The 24,576-nt window shown below is 37.9% G+C and overlaps 1 protein-coding gene across 1 annotated transcript in view; it reads left to right on the forward strand.

Annotated features, from left to right (window-relative positions):
• Positions 1-21,812, forward strand: part of LOC136882437 (zinc finger protein 107) — a 137,897-nt gene extending 116,085 nt beyond the window's left edge. The window contains exon 6 of the mRNA XM_067155082.2: positions 18,608-21,812. Within this exon, the coding sequence (XP_067011183.2) occupies positions 18,608-21,011 (2,404 nt within the window). The 3' untranslated portion in view covers positions 21,012-21,812. The remainder of the gene's footprint in view (positions 1-18,607) is intronic.
• Positions 21,813-24,576: the final 2,764 nt, after the last annotated feature.

Consider the following 24,576-nt stretch of genomic DNA (forward strand, 5'->3'; position numbering starts at 1 on the left):
TTCAGAGGATAGTTCATATTTTCTCGCATCGAGTTAAATTTCGGAAAGGCTACTCGCATGTAAATTTTTAGCGAGGAAGATATAATTTCTGTACATGCGTTTCAGATATTTTTTCATGATACATACACGGTTAGGTTAGGTGATGCTGTTTAAAGATGAAAACTGAAATGTTTCCCACAGAAGCCTCTGGAGTTTTTTCCTCAGAATCTCATGTGAAAAATCAAGGCTTGTCTTGCATTCGCTGCCTAACAGTAACGAATACCACTGGCAACTACCGTAGTAACCACTCTGCTTCTTTTCACCCCCGCACGCGCGCACACACAAAACTCGTTGACAATAACCAACCCCTTTTTTTATACATCGCTAGCCGCGACAACCGGTTGTACGGTGCCTGTGTGTAACGTCACTGGATCTCGGGAAATAGTGAAGAGAGAATGACGTTCTATTAGCCTCTACAAAAACGTTTCTCAAATCTGCAGAATGGCATCAAAACATGCAACCCTTCGAATTGTCAGAAAGGCCACGGGTACTCAGTGGCAGAGTTATAACACGTCTACTGTAAGCTTTATAGACGGCAGGAACATTTTCGTGATGGATAGTCGTATTGTAAAGATACGTGGAACAGGTATTGCTAGCAAATTATCAACGGGTTCTCATCAATATTTTGATGCTAATTTTAAGTTAACACTCGGAAATGTATAATAATCGTGCAGCTGCAAGAAAATACAACATAGGCCTAACTAAAGCCAATATTTGACGTTAGCGTGAAGACAAAGATAGCTAAAAAATTCATACTGTACAGAGAATGCATTCAGTGGTCCGTAATAAGGATGCTTTAAAGAAGTCGAAGATGAAATTGTGAGGTATGTGCACAAAAATCTGAAGGGAAGAATGGCCATACCATGGCACAATAAACTCGTCCACGATTAGGCCTACTCATTGCCTGCCACTGAAGTTAGCTGAACCCGGCAAGCGAGGCGTGCGTGTAGCGGTAGCCAGTTATATCTGACGCTGATTAAAAGTAACAGTTTTATAGACAGCAAGAATATTTTCCTGATGGATCATCGTATTGTAGAGACGCATGGAATAGGTATTGCCGGCAAATTTTCAACAGGTTCTCTTTGGTATTATGATGCCAATTTTAAGTTAGTGGTCATCAAACCCACAGAAATAAAGAATAATTGTTCAGCCGCAAAATAAAAAAGGCATAACGAAAGCCAATGTTCAGCGTCTAAAAAAAGTGTACTGTACAACAAAGGCATTCATATGATTTTACACAGCACTTTTTGAGCCTGATTAAAATTTTTTGAAGGAAAAAGTGGGGTTTGTCTTGGATTTGGAGAAATGTGGTACTATATTTTTTTCAGAATGAAATTAAACACATGCTTCCACGAAAAATAACAAACAAGTAATCCATAGTGTGGATATCATGTACGGAAACACAAGTTTTGAATAAACTTGTCACAGGTGAACAATGTAGTGGAAGTGGAAAATGTTTATTGTAGACTTTATTTGTAAAGTGTGGTAATATGTTTTATGTGTAATGACCTAACCTGTACTGTGTAATATTTGTAACATATGGTATGTGTAAATAGTAGATTTCAGTTCTGTACTTAATGGAAGTATCTAGAAAGTTACATGAATTGTTGAACAGGGTGTGTTGCCTTTTGTTGGTTATGTGTTCTAGAAGGCATTTTTTAACTATTCTGGAAATGGAAGATTCTCGAACGTGCATATTTGAGAAGTTTAGTTAAAGTTCGCGACTGAAAGTAGGAATTGTGATTGGTGAAACTAGGTGGGGATGCGCGGACTCATGCATTCTGATTGGCTACTCCAAGGCCAGGGTTTACCTATATATAGAGAGCGAAGCTGCGTTCGTGATAATTTGGTCTGTTTTGTCTGTCTTGGTCTGTCTGAAGTTTTACGCCGTGTGTGACGCCTCGCTTCCGGGATGGGCCACCTTCGGATAAGCACTCTTGAATTCCGTTCCGGCTAAAATTTCCGTAATGTTCGGTTGCTATTTCGTATAGGAGTCTGCCCTAGCCTAACCTAGATTCGCCAAATTAATTATTTATGATGCCTTAGCTTTTCTCCTGGGCTTGCCTGTTTGTTTTCGAGGCATTCCCCTTTCTTATTTCACTAAATATATTGATTGTAATTTAATATATTTACCTCGGGGTTTGCTTCTGGTAGTTCAGTGTCACTTGATGTATGCTAGGGTTTGGGAGAGTACGTTCACTTCACTGTAAATTGTAATTGCTTTTTACGTTGCTTTTAATCTACTAAATTGCATTGTACAACTGGATTTGTAACTAGATGTATAGTTGGTTTGAAGTTTGAAACTTGTAGTGAAGCCATTATCAAAGAACCTCTGAGATATGTGTATCACGGAGCTTATAGTTCGTAAGTTGCAAGTTGGTGGATTTTGTTTCGGAATGTATTTGTAAAATTTCACTTGTAAATAATATTTTCAAGTCTAAGGATCACGGTTGATTCATTTCGGAATCTGCAATCTAAGCCATGTCCATGCCCTTGGTAGGTCCTGGCTGTTTCCACTTTCCTGCTTTATTGTCCACTAGTTGGCCCTACTGAGATTCACGTTTTATGTTTTTGGCGGAGATCCGCGTAGTCCAGCTGATGTTTTGCTGAGTGTGTAGTGTTTTCTGACATTGTGTAGTTGCTCTTACTTTCCCCCCTTGTTGTGTTTAGTGCTTTGTTTTTGTGTAACCACTGTAGTAAAGGTTACGAAACTGTTTGCCATTTCATACTGATTTTAATGTGTGTGTGGGTTTTTCCGACTTTCATACAAAAATCAGGTATAACGACAATCCACTATAGCGAATAAATTTTTTGCTCTCATGAATTCTCGCTATAACGGACTTCTACCGTATTTGGGAAGTGAAATAATGGAAAATGCAATGTTGGTTTAAGAGATCAGCAGAAGTGTGCAAGAATGTAAGGAACCTGGCATGGAACAGAAAAGTTCCTATGAAATGTAAAGAGATAATGTACAAGATGTACCATGCCCCTATATTAACGTATGCATGAGAGACTTGGACATTGACAGCAAGAGATGAGAGTAAAATTCAGGCCATTGAGATGAAGCTCCTGAGGAGAATGGTAGGGAAGGCAAGGAGAGACAGAGTAAGAAATGTTTAGGTCACGGAAGAGATAGGGGTAGAAAAACTGAGTGATAGAATGGAGAAGAATAAATTGAGATGGCTTGGGCTTTTCAGCTGTGACCTCAGTCGGCTGGGGCTTCAAATTCTGGACAACTCTTTGTGTCTCTGTATCTGAAAGAATTAAAGCCTAACATAAACTAGTTAGAATTACAGATACAAGTGTCACATTAGTGACCATTCCATTTATCATCAAACTGTGAATATGTCAAGAGGTGAATAAGTTTGTGATGTAATGTTAAACATTTAGTAATCTCTAATACATTGATTTTGTAATTTCACCTTAGTTTTTCCTTTTTATAATGCAGATCTTAACGCATTGGGGGAGGCCGTAAGAGTATAATGTAGCAGAAAGGAGGTCACCCTGTTAAACACATAGAGTAACACAGCGATAGATTACATAATAAACTTGAAAATCAGTGAGGAGCGGATTGGTCAGCAGAGTTTGTTTGATATAAAACAGGTTGAAAGAGGATATCATGCTTCTCTTTTGTTACTTTTGAATCAATAAATGTTATATGCAGGCTAATTTTACGTTGAACCTTAAGAGAAAGTACATTTTAATGATATTTCTCCCGAAACTCATATATAAAAGTGCAGTTCTTCAACAAATCCACCCATCTATTGAACATCGTCCCAACTCTACCAATCATTTTTAAACATAGTTAAGGCGTATAAATACGTACTTAATAATTATTGTTCTGGTAAATGAAAGTAAGTGCCTTATACAAATTACTTTATGTATTAAGTTTTCCGGTGTCTGTTCGAAAGTTCACTTCATTGTAGTTGGGATGTACAATTAAAAGACTAAATTATGCTTGTAAATTAATTTTATATCTTTATATTGTGCCCTACAGCCTCCAATACACGTCAAGCGAAAGCTGAGAACATATCGGAAATACTGTAGTATCGAAGAAATACCTACCTTTATGGGTCACAATTGTTGACACATAGCTTACCATTTTATCCTGTCCTCTTCGGCACCAAGCTGCTCAGTTTGCGGTATACATGGATATGTTCGGGTGACTTGTAAATGAAATTAAGAGGTACAGGAGATATGCCTAGGGTTTTGCTTTATCTCAATTGTTGTATGAGTTTGCAAATGATTTTAAAACAAGTAACACTTATGCATGGGATTAGGGAGGAATAAATTACCAGTTCCCCAGTGCAGGGAAATATTTACATTACACTGTAGGACTGAAATTACCCTATTAAACAAAATACTTAAGAACTACACACATAGACATGGGGTTTTATGGGTATCAGAGGCCGTGGTGCTTGTTTTAGTAGGTAGGGATTTGGCTTTATTCTATGACAAACCTCGCATATATGGAGTACCTTCTGTACTATAGTTCTAAGTTTCGACCATACGAACGTTTCCTGAAGTAAAGACTCTACCTTGTCTATGCCAGCATGCCCCGTGGAGTGGTGAGCAAACCAGATAAGATCTACTTGAAGACTAGCAGGTACCACAATCCTAAATTTAGTATGATCCTATGAATTTGTGGAGAATGTTATTAAAAAGTGATAGTTTGTGCCACGTAAAATGTGGTGTACCTGGCTGAAGTTCTTTCTTAAAACAGTCAATCATGAGATGTGAATCAGGAAAATTCATCTGTCCTTCCTGAGGTTCTCAAGTATTTCCTGGTCGTCCTGATTTAACATTGTTAAGTTAATGGATACTTCTTCGGTGTAAGGTTTGCTACTCAGGGCATCTGCTAGTACATTCATCTTCCCTGGGCAGTGTTCCATTGACAGGTCAAACTGTTGTACGGGGCCGATGACCTTCGATGTTAGGCACCTTAAAACAACAAGCATCATCAAACTGTTGTACGTAAAGAGCCCAATGACTCACATGTGTGCTGGCCATGTTTGTCTTTAGAATGAAAGTAAGTGTCTTATGGTCAGTTCTGATTACTATAGGGAACCCATACATGTATTTTCTCCAGTGGCTCAATGCTGTTACAATAGCTAACATTTCCAATTCCATAGTCTTATACTTGAGTTAATGAGTTCGCACTTTCCTGCTCATGAAAGCTAAATAAGTGATTTTGTTGGTTTTTCCAGTGTTTCTTGATATAGTACGGCTCCAATTCTGACTTCAGACGCATCTGTTTGAATAATGAATATCCTGAATGTGTAATATGACTATTTATGATAGTTTATTTAAATCCGCCTTGATCAATACACTCATTAAATGAAAGAAACATTATTAATTAAACCATACATGTTTCGGGAAATCTCAACCATTCCCTTCATCAGTGGTTAGATCAAAGAATAACACAATATGACACAATCTTTTGTTTTACAATTTGAAGGAGTATTGTGTCCCAATACATCATATCAAAGAGTAAAGAGAACTTATGAAATATTATAAAAATGATCAATACATACAATTTTGGTTGAACTGAATGAGAACACTACACAAATTTAGGATCTTCAAGTTTTTGTTCTTTTCTTCTTCTTTATGTTACTTAAATAATTATATGCTAGCCTAAACAGTGGGTTATCTTCTGTACTTTTGTCATTTAAACTTGGTTCAGAATTACATTTTTGTGTAAGGTAAATTTCTAAATTTTCCAAAACTTTCATCAGAATCATCAAAAATACAACTAAATTAAAAGTGGAAGTTAAAAGTTTAGTCAGTTATTAAAATTCGGAACATAAAAATGTGAAAAGTGATAAAATATAAAGATGTTAATGGAAAACTGTCTTATGATTAAATTATAATCTTGTCGGAGACTAAAACTTCTTCTATTAAAATTCTAATTAAAACAGTTCATATAAAATATTAGTGGAAAATCAAAGTGGTAATAATATATAGCCAATGACATGAGGGCGTGAACACAAGCATAAACTTGATTGTCATGAATACAATCTTTCCAAGGCCGCTGATGAAATTTGTCAGCAAGTGAGGCAGAAGCATCTGTTGAAAAATTGTAAGTGGCCGTTAGCACCGGTAGGTAATAAAATGGCTGAAACCTTGCCAGAAAATGTCAGTAGATGCAGAAATAATGTTTTATGTAAGAGAAGGAAAAGAAGAAATAAGAAATTGAACGTAAGGAGAGAATTCGGTTTACATAAAGTAAAAACAGATGAGGACTTACATGTAAGTGGAAGTTGTTATTTGTTATCTACCTTTGAGTTGGTTGCTGCCCATCTGTTGGCTCTGAGTCTGGTGTTGTAACTGTGCTGCAGAGGCGGCAGTGAACTCGGAGGGGAAGGAATAGGGAAATACGGAAGGGAGGAGAGGATGGGTGGAGTCAATTGTGACGAGGCTGACAAAGGGGCGGAGTCAACCGCATTGCTGGAAGTAGGCCTAATATCTGTAGGTATGGGAGGAGTATTAGAGTTTGAAGAATTAAATATATTAGGTATCCTAAAATTATTCGAACTAACTGACTTTAATAATTTCGGCATTAATTCATGTAACATACTTTTATTGTCCGTGGTTTCATTGAGATTCTCTTGCTTATTGTACGTCTGATCTAAATAGATGTATAAACTTTCTAATTCATTCAGCATTCTTCCTTTTTGTATGTTTCTAATTATCTCTAAGTCTTTCTTTATGGATTCAAATCTGTGACCAGTCTCCCTCATATGCAAACTCATCGCTGAGTATTTCCTATGTTTTTCCGCGTTAACATGTTCCATGTATCTTGTCATAAAACTTCTCCCAGTCTGACCAACATATGAAAAATTACACTGAGTACATTTAAGTCTGTATACTCCCGATCCCAAATAACGATTTTTATCATAATTAACTTTTTTATGATTAAAGAATATGGACTGGTTAGTATTAGTAGTTCTAAAAGCTATATTAAAATTATGTTTCTTGAATACGTTAGCGCATGTCAGAACACTTAACTACCAGTGCATGACAGAACAATTGTCAAGTAAATTTTCAGAACAACTGGGTAACAGTGAAAAGCGCATTTTATGTATTTTGGGCATAGCTCTTGTTTTATGTCTTTTCAAAAAATTATGAATGTATTTGGAGACTTTATACGTGGGAGAATTTCGGCACTGTTGGTTAAGTGTTCGGTCATTCGCCCTTCATTGTTGGCTGTTGGCTACTTGTTCAGACATCCGCTCCTCACTGTTATCTACCTGACCTTTCACACTTACTAATTCTTCTAGGAGTCCCTTTAATTGCTCCTCCATCCTCAACATAAACTCCTTGATGGACATAGACATGATAATTACTTTATTCATAAGGTCCTACTGGAAGATCGCTAAGTCAACACTCACGAGATTCTCGGTGACACTTACTAAATGAAGTTCATTAATCCATTCAGCTTCTGTCAATTACGTTAACCATCAAGTACAAGATATTCGGTTCTTAAATCAACCGTCTAATACCTGCATAATTTAAAACACCTCTCCTTATGTTGCATATCACAAATAATATCATCAATACTTAGACACATGAATTTAGAAAATTTGAATTAAGTTAGCCCTTAAATATTATAACCGGAATAGCCTAGGTAAATCCTAGTACAGACTTGAAAAATTGACTGCGTAATATCCAGTCCTGGTCAAGTCTTACTCTCGCTACTTTCGATTTGGTCTAACTGAGCAAAGCATTGTTCAACCAGCCATGTATCGCTAATATTGACAGCAATCCGTGCTATACGTCACTCATCAAGGTTGAGGTTATCTCGACGTACCTGATGACTGTATGATCCACACAATGATACATCATTGCCTTATTCATGAACATAACTTCTGATGGAAATTACATTCACTACCTCTTTAATTAGGAAGACATTTTACTGTTCCTGACATCCACCGGATGCACTCAATAATTAATGAAGCGTGACAACGTTGAATATAACAGATCCATTACCAATTACTGGCTCCTCTGTTCTAAGATCCTACTTTTGCAACTCACACAATTTTTCGCCAAGTTGGCTCACCTTGGGGGCGCTTATTTATACCTTTCACTGGGCATAGTTTATGCTTAATAAGTCACCACAGTGTTGGCCCCACGGTAGGAGCGCCAAAATTCTATTCACTACAGTGGATATGAATTTTTGCCTACCCTGTCACAATAGCAGCCCTTTCGCTTTGGGTGCAAAAATTTTACTATGTGCCCTACAGCCTCCAATACACGTCAAGCGAAAGCTGAGAACGTATCGGAAGTATTGTAGTATCGAATAAATACCTACTTTCATGAGTCGCAATTGTTGACACATAGCTTACCATTTTATCCTGCCCTCTTCGGCACCAAGCTGCTCAGTTTGCGGTATACGTGGATATGTTCGGGCGACTTGTAAATGAAATTAAGAGGTACAGGAGATATGCCTAGGGTTTTGCTTTATCTCAATTGTTGTGTGAGTTTGCAAATGATTTTAAAACAAATAACACTTTATTGCAACATAAAGATGGATGCAAATTCCAAAATCAAACATAACTCATAGGCTAACAATTACATAAAGATTTGTACAAATAATTCTGCCATGAAGTGGCATATTTAATCTTCATCTGGCGTTCACCGCTGAATTATCACGTATGAGCTGGAGTGCTGTCTTTGTGTAGACACTCTCTCTTTAATTGATAATGGAGTTTATCTTAAACAGAGTATGCATGGGATTAGGGAGGAATAACTTCGCATTACTTAAATTACCAGTTTCCTAGTGTAGGGAAATATTTACATTACAGTACAGGACTGAAATTATCCTATTAAACAAAATACTTAACAATTAGACACGCAGACATCATCGTTCATCAGCTGGGATACGAACACGGGACCTTTCTCGTATCTGTGCAATATCTCTAAGTGTAACATAACTGCAAACGAAAGACATAATACAATGCCAATACACGGAACAACACGTGCAGCTTCGATCCCCTGTAACAAAGTACAATAATGAAATGTGTAGATTCTTGCAGCTTTCAAACAAATATGGGCGACCTTGTTTCCAAGCCATTCTGCCTGGGCTGTTGACCTTCTTCCTGGGTGAAGAGGAACTTGAACCAAAACAAATGACGTCAGCAGTGTCTTTCTGCCTTCCTTTTACCTCTCCAGACATGGTACGTCACAACGGTGGCCATTATTCTTGCCATGCAGACCCTCATAAATTATCAGCCTGACCATCTGACTGTTCAGTCTATTCGGGCCCATTACAAATCAAAATTTCGTTCATTCATTCCATACATGCTAATAAGATGCTTTACTGCCTGGCCCTCTTTCATATCATTATATATCGTGAAGTATAAATTCATAACCTCATTTTGTGCATATATCTGTATACAGTACAGCTAATCTGCGTAGCTTTCTACAGACCGTTTAACATCATACATTATACATTTATCTCCTGTGTAACCACACAAATTAAGGCTTATCCAGCCTGGCTACCTACGGGCTAATCAAACTTATTCATCTGGTCTTGGCATCATATCCCTGAACTCTGTGGTCGGCCGTTCAAACCATGTTCACTCTCTGAGAGAATATTTGAGGGAGTTGTTATGATGATCTTACTGGCTACAATGCTGACAATATCAAGTTGTGGAAACTATGTCTGTAATACACGCTCATGCAGATATATCTATAACTAGCTCACCTAATTCACAAGGTCTGCCTGTGATGTTAAAGAGACCGTACAGGTCTACTTCTTTGAATGATCTTGCACTGCAAGCCCTTTCACCGAAATAAATCACAAATCTATTTACATAAACAACAAGAATCAAACGTACAGCTGCGAACAAATATGAACTAACACACCCAAATGAAAGAAACTACACTATCTATGCATGCAAGTCCTGAGTGTGAAAAATACATCATTATTACCAGAAGGGCGAAGAATATTTATTTACAAACATCTGTGAAGCTACCCTATCCTAACCCATGCTTAAAATAGAGTCTGCCCCAGCTTAATATCTCCTGATCTTAGTGGTCTTCCATGGCGGACCAAAGGCTTTTAGCACACCATGGTACAGCTGTTGTCACTGGTCTGGGGTCTTTGGTTCATATCCATTGGCTTCCCCATGGTCGTGCTTCTTGATCGTTGCTACTGGGCAGCTGCCTCGTTCACGACCGTGTTGATCCTGGCTTCTGTTTGATCCTAGATCTTCTTCTCCCGGCAGCAACTGACGTCTACTCGCACCCTCTCATACAACTGGGATGTGTAGTTATGTATCAGCAGTTACTGATGCGTACGTGCGGTATAACGTTAACTGAAAGGAAATGCAGTTTTAATATCTGTGTCTGTTTATGTGCATATTCCCTTACTATAGCACCACAGCGTTACTTGTCATTTACTTGACGGAAAGTTTTTATAACAAACAACGTGCCAAACCGCACATGCACCTCTATTCTAGAAACTTGTACAGCAAGGTTCTATGCTAGTTCATCTTTCATCCTGCTAAGCTTACTACTGTTAGTGCAATTCACCTAGCCTCTCCTAGCTTAGTGCCCTGTACATCGGAAGTTCAAATACAAGACTACTAATCTACACAGTTGAGTCTGAGCTCACACAGTTCTGAGAGCAAGTTAGCATTCAGGCTTTACTAGATTTATGCCTACACTGTGTGTGATCTTAAGTAGAATGCGAATGTCTCTAATTTGCACCATCATTAATTCATTGCTGCTTGATTTTATAATACGGTTTCAAAGTAATAAGGCAGGTATTTTAACCGTGCAGACAAAGAAAAGTCACACGTCACGTACATTCATGATCAGAGTTAAGTGTAGAGTGGGGTCCTGGCCGTGTCTACTCACTATTTATTAGCTTGATAACCCAAGCGAAGCCTATTTTTTCTCTGTTCAAGGTACTTCAGATACACTTGAATTCCTTGTGTGGAGCTAGCGTGCTTCTCACGGTACTTGAAGTGAACATCAATTAATTTCAGGGTATGATAATTAGCATAGCCATGCATATCATATCTTTCAGAAAATTATTTCTTATATTTCTATTATTTTATCTTCTCCAGATTCCGTCTGTAAGTGGAGATACGTCTCAAGTTTATTTTCTCGTCAGGCCTGGAATCTCCCGTGTTTCTTGCTTGCAGATTGACATCAGAAAATCCCCTAGCATCAAGTGGTTGGCATCCCTTCCTCTGTCCTTGTCATACAGTGACCACAGCCGAAACTGGCGCGATGATGCTCCCAAAAGCGTGCTATTGCTCCAATTCGCGCCCCCTTATTGTGGTCTCATGTAATTATTCCCAATGCATCAAATATTATCTCAATCGGCCCATGAACAGAATGGTTCAATATGTCTATTTTAACTGAGTAATAAAATTTAGAAAATGCTGTTCAACTCAATGTTTAGGTTCAGTGACCCAGAGGAATTTCATCCTCCTATTTTTAGATATTTCAAATAGTAGTGGTACCTAAATTAACAATAACTGCAGGTTACATTCATTGGTTGAGAATAGGATATATTCTGAGTGTCACCTTACTGACAAGGGAACCACCTGACCTGGGACATGGCTGTTGCAATAAACAAAAATTATACAAGCTAATTTCTGTTTGGTTAATAGTGTAGTAGGAATCGTTTGTCACACTTTTATTATTAACCTTTAGAATGCCAAATATTATCTGATCATATTTCAGAAAAACGGCCAAAATTGCTAGATACGATCTAATCGTCGGATTTCTTAACTTAGCGTTCTACTTAGAAGGCAGATAAGATTGTATCTGTGTCACGACTAACTAGATAGTTCAAGCTAACTTTTCTGTGACCGTAATGGTTGTTCCGAAGGCCATGGATATAAACAAATGGATACTCTCTGACTCTTTGCACACATTGAATGTAAACAAACAAGTACTGGACGTGACGAAAAAATTCTGAGCTTTTTGCTGGAATCTGATGAAGAGCTCTCGGAATTGAGTGGTAGCGAGTCCGATGTGTATCAAAAGTGAAAATAGTGATAGAGATGACAATAGTAATAGTGAAAATCATTCAGTGAATTATGGCAGTGCTGCACAACATAATGACTCGTACGAAATACCTGGCTGTAAATTTGATGAAATGAAAGATGGTGATGCAGGTAATATTCCTACTCATTGCGAACTCCCTGGGCCTATACATTGTCATTCTAAAAACTTGGAACCCGTGAATTTTTTTGACCTTTTTTTACCGCTCATCTGCTGACAACACTTGTTACCGAAACAAATACACAGTTCAAAGAAATCAGGAATACATGTTTTGTAACATCTGGTATGTGAACGTTAATTTGGTAGATGGGGTTTCAATGGTCGTACAGCATACCTTGAGACCTTAGCTACTCAGGGTATGTCAAATCGAAGTTATACTCCATCTGTAGGCATAGCCGTGCATTAAAATGTCAGGTGACCCCTCAAAACAAAGGAAAATTGCGGTGCGTCCATGTGTCGTTTTGAGGTGCACAGACTACTGCGATTATTTCAGCACATTTTGTGTAAACCAGCACATCCCATGAGACATCTTAACGAGGTTCAAGTCGCAAGGGACGTCACTTTGATCCAGGAACGATGGACTCGTCGTATTGCTGTGGATCTCAATGTCTCTCCATCAGTTATTCAACGCTTGTGGAATCGCTAAAATGTGACAGGCCAGTTCACAAGAAGAGTTGGACAAGGTCGCGGACGCAGGACAACCCCACAGGATGACCGATATCTGACCATCTATGCGTTGCAGCGTCGTTCAACAGCTGCCAGGGAACGGCAACAAGACCTCAGGAAGGTCACTAGAGTCACAGTGTCTGACCAGGCTGTAAGGAACAGGTTAAGAGAAGTGTCCTTACAACCCAGACGTCCTGTTCGAATACCCCGTTTAACGCAACAACATTGTGCAGCTCGTCTTCTTTTTGCCTGTACCCACGTCAACTGGCAACTTCATCAATGGAGGACTGTGTTGTTCACAGACGAGTCCAGATTTCTCCTGACAGCTTGATGACATCAGTGTGTATGGGGACGCCGTCGAGAACAGTACATGCCAAATGTTGTCCAGGAAGGCGACCAATTCGGACAAGGTTCTGTGATGGTGTAGGGTGGCAGTAGTATTGATGGCTGTACGGATCTTGTCGTCGTCCGTAATAATCTTACCGCTGCGGGGTACATCGAGCAGATATTGCTACAGCATGTGTTGGTTGCTGCATACGGTGTTGGCCCAGAATTAGTACTCATGCACGACAATGCCAGGGCTCATGTAGTGTGCGTCACCAGAGCTGTCTTCCGAGAACTGGACATTCAAGAGTTGGAATAGCCAGCAGTGAGTGTCAACCTTAATCCTATCGAGCATGTGTGGGATAGGCTTGACAGAAGTTTTCATGGGCTTCCTATTCCACCACAGACTCTCCAAGGCCTTGAACAGGCTCTCATTGAAGAACGGGACCTGATACCGCAACGTCACCTCCGTCGACTTACACGGAGCATGCCACTTAGGAGCCAGGCTGTGATAAATGCTCGTGGAGGACATACACCATATTGAAGCTCTCCAACTGTGATAAAAATCCTCCCTGGAGGACTGTTATCACTTTGTTTTCGCCCCTATTTGGACATTTCCGTTTGTGTTCTGAAAACGAACTCTAATCCATCGATGTTCTTATGTGTACTTCAATGGTAAAGAATAAAGGTTTAGTTGGTAATGTACCTGGGTGTGAGGTATTGTTTTGTGGAGCATGGCATACGTTCAAAAACATGTTCCCCTAATTTTTTTCAACTGCGTAGGTATGCCAAGCAAATACTACAGTCTTGTGGAACTATTTCACCCTCTTTTAGACTCAAAGAGTGGAAAGAGACAAATGTGGCTGAAAGGAAGGCATTTGTCAGAAGTATGCATAAAATATATTTAGTCCTTATTTACCATGCCAAAGAAAATTAATTTATAAATTTGTAAAATTTGTAGTTTTAAGGAGGTATTCCCTTTAAAAATGTTTAAAACCATTTAATTATTAGTAGAATAATGACTCTGCTTCAAAGTAAAAACAAACAGGTATAATTATCAAATATTTCTGTAGTTATTTTTAAAACCCAAAGACTGAAATTCCAGGTCATGATACTATTTTTTGCACTGTTTCATTTAATTTGTTGCTGTTATTCTTATGACTGTGTTAGGCTATTTTCCCCTGTCTCTTTAGTCACCTACTGAACTATTCTTATGCCCACAATGTGAATTTGTAAATAAAATATATTTAGTCCATACTTATTATGCTCAAAATAATGAAACATGAGAAGACAACTTAAAAAGTTTGAAAATTTAGGATTTTTTAAAAAGGTTTTCCGTTTGTTAAATGTTCAAAGGCACATACTTTTGGTAGAACAAATCTTCTGCTTCAAAACAAAATAAAGAACAGGCAGATACATCAAATAGAGTACATCTCAAGTTTTTTGAAAAAAGGGGACCCTGCATTTTTAGGCAAAATAGCTTGGCAGTTTATGTATGGGAATCTACAAGAGAGCCTGGCACTCTAAAGGTTAATGTTATAAAAACTTATGGCTATGCTCTAACTGCAGGAGGGAATTTCCAAGTATTTACTCTTCACCCTTATTTCATTAAATAGAGTATCTTCAAACAGATTTCACACACAGCCGAAGGTCGATATCTCAAAGTGCTTGCAAGCCTGAATATACTTTGGAATTTTACTGAAAATTTGCGATATATGCATACCTGCCAACTTTTATGGTTTATCCGTAAAAGTTATGGAAATTGCAGCATTTTACGGTTTTACGGATGGACGGTGTCATTTTACGACTTCGCGGACAAAAATTTGAAACAGCATTCGATAATCGCTCCACTTCCGTATAATCGATTGTTTGTGTGGGTTGAAGCATGCTTGCTCTTGGTTGAAGGCAAGTCCATGATAGTCAATAACTTTTCTAAAAAGGGTGCTTTGTGTTTCTATGTGGACACCATCCAGACTGGTCTATGAATTATGCCGAGAACCAGTGTTCTTGGAAGACCTGAGATTCAGCCTGTCACTACCTTCAATGACGCCTTATCAGGAACTACTGCAAGGGCATTATCGAAAAGAAAAAAAAAGCAGAGATTTGGAGTGACTTTTATTCTACTGACGCTATGATCAGCAGAGAATGGTCAGTTTCCAACTACGAGTTACGTCATCTTGTTACTAGATTTGCGGTACATGGTTTTTACCTTAAAGTTTGCTGCACTACCAGGTTTTATGCGCCTACCGTGAACTGTTTATGCTCTCTCTGCGATAATACTTGTGATCGTTACCATCTCGATAAGTGCCCGAAGAAGAAGTCTTTAAAAGAATTATGCGACTAGTTATTTATTCCTTATTTATTGTAACATATGGCCATTGGCTGCAATAAATTCTATTATTGATATGATTGGTATTTTTAACCATGTGATTTTTGTGTCGTTATTGGAATTTAATTTAAAGCCGGGATAACAGTTCTTCCATGTGAATCTTAGGTGTCGACAGGCTCTGCTCCGCAAATTCCTTGTTCTGCTCAGTTCACTTGTTGTGATTTAACCTATATTCTTCGACCACATGAGTGTTGTTCTTTGTTTACGAACTGTACTTCCAGATATTTAAAGAATCATATTCTGTTGATTTTCCGTATATACTAAAATCAAGAATGTTTTGGCTTTTTAAGGTTATGATATTTTTCTGAAGTATTCAAGTTTTTGTGTTATAACTTCGTGCTTCGCAGTTTCCTGTATTCGTTGGACTAATTACATGCGTTACAACGACTGGGTATACCGCTGTTAGCGAAGCTCATTAAGTTATGAAGAAGAAGAATTACATTCTTTCCGCGTGCGAGAGAGAGAGAGTGTGTGGGTGGGTGTGTGTGTGTTTTTTTTTACTGCCTTGAGTGTTTATGTTATAATTTTATGTGATGTTCAGTGGTCCAAGTTACTTTCGATGTTTCAGTTCTTGGACATTTTCACACGCAGTATTCCTATTGTAGATTATTGTGAATACATCCAGCAAAGAAACAGTACCTCCAGACGTTTCAAGAATCATATTCTGTTGACTTTACGTGCATACTAAAATGAAGAAAGGGAGAAAAATTTGCCTTTTGCACGGTATGTGGTTGTGATATATATATATTGCACATGGTGGACGCAACAATTTAGGTTATGTTGTGTTAGTTATTTACATTCAGACTTCCAACATAGTGAATGATCTCCAGGATACAGATAAATCCCTTTTATTTTCATCAGTGAGAAACTACTTTTGTACTGCCTGTGACTACATCATCATCAAATTTCCACCCAAGGTTGATGTGTTAAAGCATGCTCAAGTTGCTAGGTTAGACAAAATTTGAGATGCACAGTTTTCTTCCATTCGTTTTATTCTTGGAAATGTTTCCTATCATGTTATGCAAGGAAGAGAATGAAACTACAGATAAGGTGGTGAATGAGTTCAGGTTGATGGCACTTTGGTTGCAAATCACAATGCTGCAAGCGATTCCAGCTGGGCACAAATATCAAGAATTCGTGGAGCCGATGGACTTCTTATGTATAATCGAATTTCTAGAGTAATGCTGTCTTTTCTCACTATACTCCATAGCAATGCAGAATGTGAACCTCATTTCAGCCTTGTGAAGAAAAATAGAACAGAGTTCAGATCATCCATGTCCAATGAGTCTCTGAAGTCTGTTTCTATTTTGAAGACCAGGAGTTCTGGTCCTTGTTATGACAAAACATTTTCTCAGGACTTTTTGCCGGAAGCTAAAAAGGCCACAACTATGACTTTCAACTCGAACTAGCGTTTGATTTGCAGTGTGTATTATATTATTTCTTGCCTTTGTTACGTTAAACGAGTTTTATTGTGTAAAGCTTTTTTCAATTATCGCATATGTGCTTAATTTATCAAGGAGGTCCTATTATGTATGCTCCAAACTAATATTCACCACACCTGCTGCTATTTAACATAGATTTCTTCTTGATTGTTATATTCATCTACAAATCATTGGCATATGATGTAAGTAGATAAGATTTCTTTGAAGTATCCTATTTAAAGCATGAATTCTTGTATTTTGTAGCCCAGAAGTATTATTATTTTCGTCTAGCCAGGGTACGTCGAAAATCGTTAGATTTTGTGTCGCGCATGAGTTTTACTGATAGCCCTTTTCAAAAGTTGGCTGGTATGTATATGGTAGAAACACATTCATTCTACTGTACTTCAGTTTCAGACAAAATACAAAGCAGCTGTACTGATATATGCTAGCCTGAAGTTTTTAACCAATGCACCAATTTTTTTTTTTTCAAGCTGCCTCTGTCGATCAGTGGTAGAGTGTCGGCCTCTGGATCCCAAGATAGCGGGTTCAAACCCGGCAGAGGTGGTCGGATTTTTGAAGGGCGGAAAAAAGTCCGTTCGACACTCCATGTCGTACGATGTCAGCGTGTAAAAGATCTCTGGTGACACATTTGGTGTTTACCCGACAAAATTAATTAAATCTCAGCCAACGACGCCCAAGAGAGTTTCGGTTTACTCGGTCTGCCATCTAGTAGGCCTAGAGTAGAATGGAATGTCGAAATTGACGAGCAGACAGCCAGATGGCGTCAAATTGAAATGTCTGCACGCGGTAGCTGAGGCCATACGATTATTATTGTTTTTTCTACATGTACAATTTTAATATGTTAGACATTGTATTTATAGACAAGTTCAAGATCATATTATGTGGGAATAATCAAGTACACATGCTTGAAGTTCTGCATAACTTTGTGTTATAGAACAATATTTTGCACTTAGGCTTGAAACATTCTTCAATATATAAAAAAATATATCATAAAATATATAAAATTCTGTCAGAGAACAATTTCCTTCAGGATATCTAAAAATTGAGTTATAGAAGTTTGGCTGTATTACATTCACAATTTGCTTCCTCCGTATCAGTGGCAGAGTGGATTCAAAAGAAAGTGGTTCAGAGGACCGTGGAACAGTACACACATCTTCCTTTTCACATTTGTTATTGTTAACTTGAAATAGAGTTTTAAGAACATTCCAGATACCATTGTCCAGTTCTTTTCTCATATACCCAGACTTCCGTCACACGTAGACACCAACCTTATGTGGTAGGGGGATGCATTGACTATGGCGTATTTCTGTGATGGTTGGTAGTATAGTGTGGTACGTGGATGAAGAGAAGCATATTAGGATGAATGAACCATATGCTGATGAAATCGGTGGCTCAGGTGGGAATTGAATCCAAAGCCATCTGATCATTCAGCCTAGGATCTGGACAATAGTTTTATTGTTTAAGACGTCTGTATTTATGGGTTATTAACATTTTCTTTATAACAAAAAAAGTGACAATTCTATTTTCAGTCACAGAATTTTATTTACTGTGCCTTTCAATTTTTACAAAATCTACAACTGGTAGGATGAACTTCTGGCTCACTGTACCTAAAAATTGTGTTATGGAGCATTTTCTAAGTTTCATTATTTAGTTAAATGAAGAGAAGTGTATATATCTCAATTTGATGTATGACAATTGTTACTTGAAAACATGTATGTTTCAGATGCTTTGTCCAGACCGAGTACCCATGCTACAAATGTCACATGGTTTACTCCAAGAGCAATCTTCTTCTTCATCATTTGAAGACACACCGCACCAGCAGTGTATTCTCCCCGAAGAGGTCTTCCTTATTCTCGCAGTCAACCCCACCGAGAAGATCGGCTTTAAATTGCATTGACTTAATGCTTTCAAAGAAGCTGAAATATAGATGTAAAAACTGTGGGCGAGGATTTTCCAGGCCTAATTACCTTGAGTTGCATTTAAGAGCCTTTTTCCGAAATAGAACTTGTGATAAGATGGTTTTTCCTCGAAAGAATTACAAAAGTCCCTCACGAGTCCAAAGCGAACAAAGGATTGGTTCAGTCTCAAATTCTAATTTGCTTGTATCAGATCATATGAAATATAACCCTGTTGAAGATCAAAACTTCGTCCGGGCCATGATGCATGTTGCTGCAACTGCAGAAGATTGCTTCAACCTAGGTAAAAGTGAGCATCACAAAGATGAGGTTGGTAACAGCCGACAGACGAGAAAGAAAACAACAGTCAATGACAACGTGGCACCTAGTATATGTGAAAGATCTGGATCTACCATTGGTAATATCAGTAAGGTTAGTGGAAGAGCTTGTGAAGCTCAGAGTGCACCCGGTATTGCAGCTAACTTAGACTCCCAAAGTATTAGAATAGGGGGGAGAGTTATTTGCAATGTTTGTAGTAGGAGATTTAAGGGTGTTCATCATCTTAAGCTCCATTACCGTGCCCATTACAAAATACGTAATACAAACTCAACTAATAAAGGGCCTCCTCTTCTTGAATCAGAAATACATAATACGGCTGCGAAAGGTAACTTAACGTCAATGAACTCCACTAATAAAGTAGTTCCTCTTCTTGAATCAGAAATACGTGATACAGCTGGGAAAGGTAACTCAACGTCAACAAACTCCACTAATGAAGTACCTCCTCTTCCTGAATCAGTTAATGACGAATCTGTCTTCCCTTCTGCATGTCAGGTATGTGAGAAACATTACAAAGATACACATCTGCTTAAAAAACATGAAATGACTCGCAGCGTGAAAGCTTCTCGTGTGAGTAACTGTTCCAACATTAGCAGTGAAACAAATCCTGAGAATGCTCGTGAAGGTGGCTCTAATATATCTGGAAATAGCACCGGACGGAAGAAACAACCTTTAGAATCTCAAAAGAATCTAAAGAAAAATTGTTCAGAAGTGAGAGAAGAATCAACAGTTACACCCAGTATTTCTAAATGGAATGTTCAAAGTGGTGATGATCCTTCTAACACAAAGGAGCTTGATGTGTCGCAAGGTAGTTCTAATGCTAAAGAATTTTCCTGCTATGTTTGCCTGGAAAAACTGAAACTTGTAACTAAACCCCTTGTTGTTGACGATCTGAAAAGTGTAGTGAAATCTGATTATGGCAAAGAGGGTCATGTTAAGAAGTCAACAGAATCAGAAAAAAACGTGAAGAAGGCAAGAATGTCCAATAACAGTGACAGTTGTGTTATAGATGGCAAGACTCGGCAAACTTCCCAGAATATTTCCTATAGTAAAACAGGAAGTAACTCTAAAAAAGTAAAGGAAGAATGTTCTGAAAGCTGTGAAAGTTCCAGTGTTTCTTTAGCTAGTGGGTATAAAAAGAGATATAGATGTCGTGTGTGTAAGAGAAAGGTTTCTACGCTGAGAAAAGATTATGAACAACACAGAATACTAGAATGTAATGCATCAGTTAATTCTTGTCCATTTTGTGGTGCCAAATTCTATAAGAAAGGTTTTCTTGTTGCTCATGTGTCTCGACATTTTAAGTTTCGGAATGGAGTTCGTACTATCCTCAACCGAGCTGTAAGAGGAGCATTTTCTAAAAATAAGAAAAGAAATAATATAAGGAAATCTTCCATTTTTATTAGAAGTAAACCCAGTCTTTTGCAGCATGATGTGCCTTCAAACAAGAACTCTGGAATAGTTTTGCATCATCTAAAGAAGAAGCAAAAGAAACCAATCTATTTATCATCTCAGAAACAAGATCAAAGGATGTTGAACTATTCTGGTAAATTAGTAAGTAGGAAACTGAGACATACAAATTCATGTGTGAGAAAACTTGAGAACCTTCGTATTCGTAATTGCAAGACTGTAATACAAGCTGAAAAAACTGAAAAGTGTGCTGTATGTAATAAATCCTTTGGCAGTCTGAAAGCTTTAAAATTGCATAAGAGAGTGCATACCAGTAATGTCAAACGTCAGTGCTTTATGTGTGAAAAGAAGTTTGATATGTTCCTGGACCTGTATATGCATGTTAGGACTCATTCCAAGAAGGTAAAACCTTGTAAATTTTGTGGGAAAGAGTTTCCTAATCTCAGCAGTTTGTTGTCACATTGTTCAGTTCATAAGAAGGTATAAGGATTTATTTTCATATTCCTCTGAATTGACTCTTAATTAAATAGACCAGGTCAGGCTTGGCCAACTTGTCTTATGTTGTGATCTTCCTTCTCCCCTTCTCTGTACCACATATACAATAAAACAAACATTTATTTATTTATGCATTTTTAACTATCTGCAGGCGACAAGGAGAGAACATATATTAAATATTAAATATCTGAAGTGTACCCAACAGGGATATGAAAATGCTTGATAATTTTTCCGACATGCATGCATATTACGTTAGTGCAGGGATGGCAAACCTTTTCCAACCAGTGTGTCACTTAAGGTCTTGTTTAATGCTTTTTACTGTCTAGTGTGCCACCAGTTATTTTTATTTAAAATCATCATGAAACCCCTCTCATTTAACTTTCTTTGGGCATTAGATTACTGGAATACAAACACAAACCGGCTCATTGGTTTACTCGGCAATCTAACAGCTAACCAGCAAACAAAACTGAGCTTTCCTCAGGCAAGCAGCTTGCTCTCCTAAAGCGCAATTTTCCAAGGGAAGTTTTGGAATTAAAGGTCTTTTTCCTGTTATTGAGCAACTTTCCTTGACCTGCCTCCCGTGGCAAGGACTCTTATCTATGTTGAAAATCCCATTCCATTCACAAAAGATGACAGAGAACATTCTCAGGACTAGGAAAAGTATTATTGTACTAAGCAGTAATAGCAAAAATTTACATTTATATAGATTTAATGTGATTGGAATTGGGAATTCAAATTAACAATGTGCTAAGCAAGACAACATCTAAATAAATTTTCACTACAACTCAAAATGCAACAGTGGGTTTTTTTTTTCATAATAAACTGCATCTTGCTTGAAGGCTGCAGTGTATAAATGATAAATAAATATTGATGTGAAATAGTTTGTTTATATTTTTCTCCTGCATATTCACCCATTTGAAAAAGGAGCACTTTCCTTATGAGGTATAGGTATGCCCCTTCCCCAGTGAATGAGTTGAAATAATTATATTTTAGTCATTGGTGATTTTTTTTTTTTTACTTAGTTCTACACTTAAATCTGGCAGCCACACATTACACCTTTTTATATCAACAAACTTGAGTGTCAAGAGCCTTTCCAACCAGTGGACGAATATGCAAATACAAAGTTGAGTAGACTATTTATTAATAAACTGTCAAGAAATGTATTTATTTTTACAAAAATGAATTTAAATAACAAATAAGAAGAAATGCAACCTTCAATTTAGGCTCCTAGGAAACTTCTGTTTCTGTGTAAAAGGCAAATAATTTAACATCTGGCCGGAGAGTGATACGTTTAGTGAGGATAAGGTGATGAGCAGAGGAGCAATCTCACCTGAGGAAAGAGAATACTTGCTAGGAACCTAATATCGGATACAAATGCTACTGTGTATAACGGATCATTTTGGATATACACACCTGGGTATGTGATTCGGAAATCTACAGTAATGGGTGCCTGGTTCTCGCCATCAGTGCTGATTTTAACTAGCATTGAATACTTTTTTCCAATTTGCTTTACATTGCTCTGACACAATAGGTTTTATGGCGATGATGGGATAAGAGAGGCCTTTGAGTAGGAAGTAAGTGACCATGGCCTTAATTAAGGTACAGCCCCAGCATTTGCCTGGTTTAAAAATAGGAAACCACGGAAAACCATCTTACGCGCTGCCGACAGGGGTTCAAACCCACTATCTCCCAGGTGCAAACTCACAGCTGCACGCCTTTAACCACTCGGCTATCTCGCCTGGTAGTTTTAAATACTAAGCTGGAATCTAAAAAACTAAAAATGGGACAAATCAACATTGAGGTTGCACAGGGATTTATATCTTCAATGCATGAACTCAGTGTTTCCAATTATCGAGAACCCTTTGCAAAACATCTAGCATTATCATGTCTGAACATTACTCGATCTATTCCTTCATTTGGATGTTCTGAACCTATGACCCTATGATAGACATCCATCGGTTTTGTGTCTGGAGATTGCAGCGGCCAGTCAATGCATTCACGGCTACCAATCTAGGAAACTTGACATCCAGCCATTCATAGACAATTAACATGTAATAAGGAGAGACACCTTGTTGAAACATTTTGGGGAATATTGCCAGCTTCATTTAAAATGCTCTACTCTTTTATCATCATCTTCCTTTATTCACTCAGCTGAACACACTGTTTCCCAACCTCACTGTTGGGTGTAAATGAATGCTGGTCTGAATTCCCTGAATTGCCATAATTTTATAGCTTCACTACTGTGTGTTGGCATCTATTCTGCCTGTGCATCAGTTTTAATGATCCGTTTCACTCTACCAGGTGACAGAGTAAACTGGATTTCTGTTGACTGGTCTATGGCTGAGTCAATTAATTTTGTTGGATAAAGTCTAACTGTGTCTTCAGATATATTTTTCATGCTGACATCATATGGCATTGAGTGTCATATTGACTTCTTTGCCTTTCAAAAATCTTACATCTGCTGGGTTGGAACCTGCAATTCTGGGATCTATAGGTGAATATCCTACTACTGATCCACAGAGGGAAATTAAATGGCACAGAGAAGTTATAAATTAACTTTCTCCCATCCATAATAGAATGGATATTATCCCCAGAACTCAATGTATTCTTTCAGTTGACTGGTAGGAAATGCAACTATTTATACAAAATCGTACATCACAAAAATTGTACAAGCAAGAAATATAATTTTTTTACATGTGAAATTGACCGTTTCTGGATATGTTTAGTGTATGCACTGTTGAGTTTAGTTTCTGGTCCAGGAAACATAAGGAAGAAATACTCAAACTCCATACTACCCACTGGAGGAGAATGATGATTTCGGATCTCGTCAATGGTCCTCATTTTATATGTTCCTTGAAAATTAGACATTTATCCGGAGTCAGATAGGGAGAGAGAAGAATCATTACTTTATATGCTTTGCTGTCAACAGGGTCATTTTCACATTCTACATGAATCCATTGCTTACAGTTTCATAACATGAATTTTCGTTCATCCTCAAAATCACACAAAATGCTTGTGCGTATGTTAGCAGATGGCATGTTGTTTATTTTAGACTGTCAGTATTTTGTACTTCACTACACTAGCAAAACTCTTATGGGAAGGAAATATAACACTAGTATCCTCTAAGAAATAAATATGAAACTAAGAATTACCTTTACTTGTCTGTCTGAGAATTGTACATGAAATGGATACGAAACACTATCGCGTAAGTAGACTATGAAGGGGAAGTAACGTAGCAGTGAAAAACTAAGCCTTCAGTACGGGCAGCAGCCGGGAGAGGGAACCTAACATGTTGAAGTATCACATTTGGCTGCTGAAACACAACAAGTCAAAATTCTAAAATGAAATATATTTCGTATTGAAAATATAATTGAAATGAAATGGCTTTTAGTGCCGGGAGTGTCCGAGGACATGTTCGGCTCGCCAGGTGCAGGTCTTTTGATTTGACGCCCGTAGGCGACCTGCATGTCCTGATGAGGATGAAATGATGATGAAGACGACACATACACCCAGCGCCCATACCAGCGAAATTAACCAATGATGGTTAAAATTCCCG

Source organism: Anabrus simplex, chromosome 10 (assembly GCF_040414725.1).
Source record: "Anabrus simplex isolate iqAnaSimp1 chromosome 10, ASM4041472v1, whole genome shotgun sequence".
Lineage (NCBI taxonomy): Eukaryota > Metazoa > Arthropoda > Insecta > Orthoptera > Tettigoniidae > Anabrus > Anabrus simplex.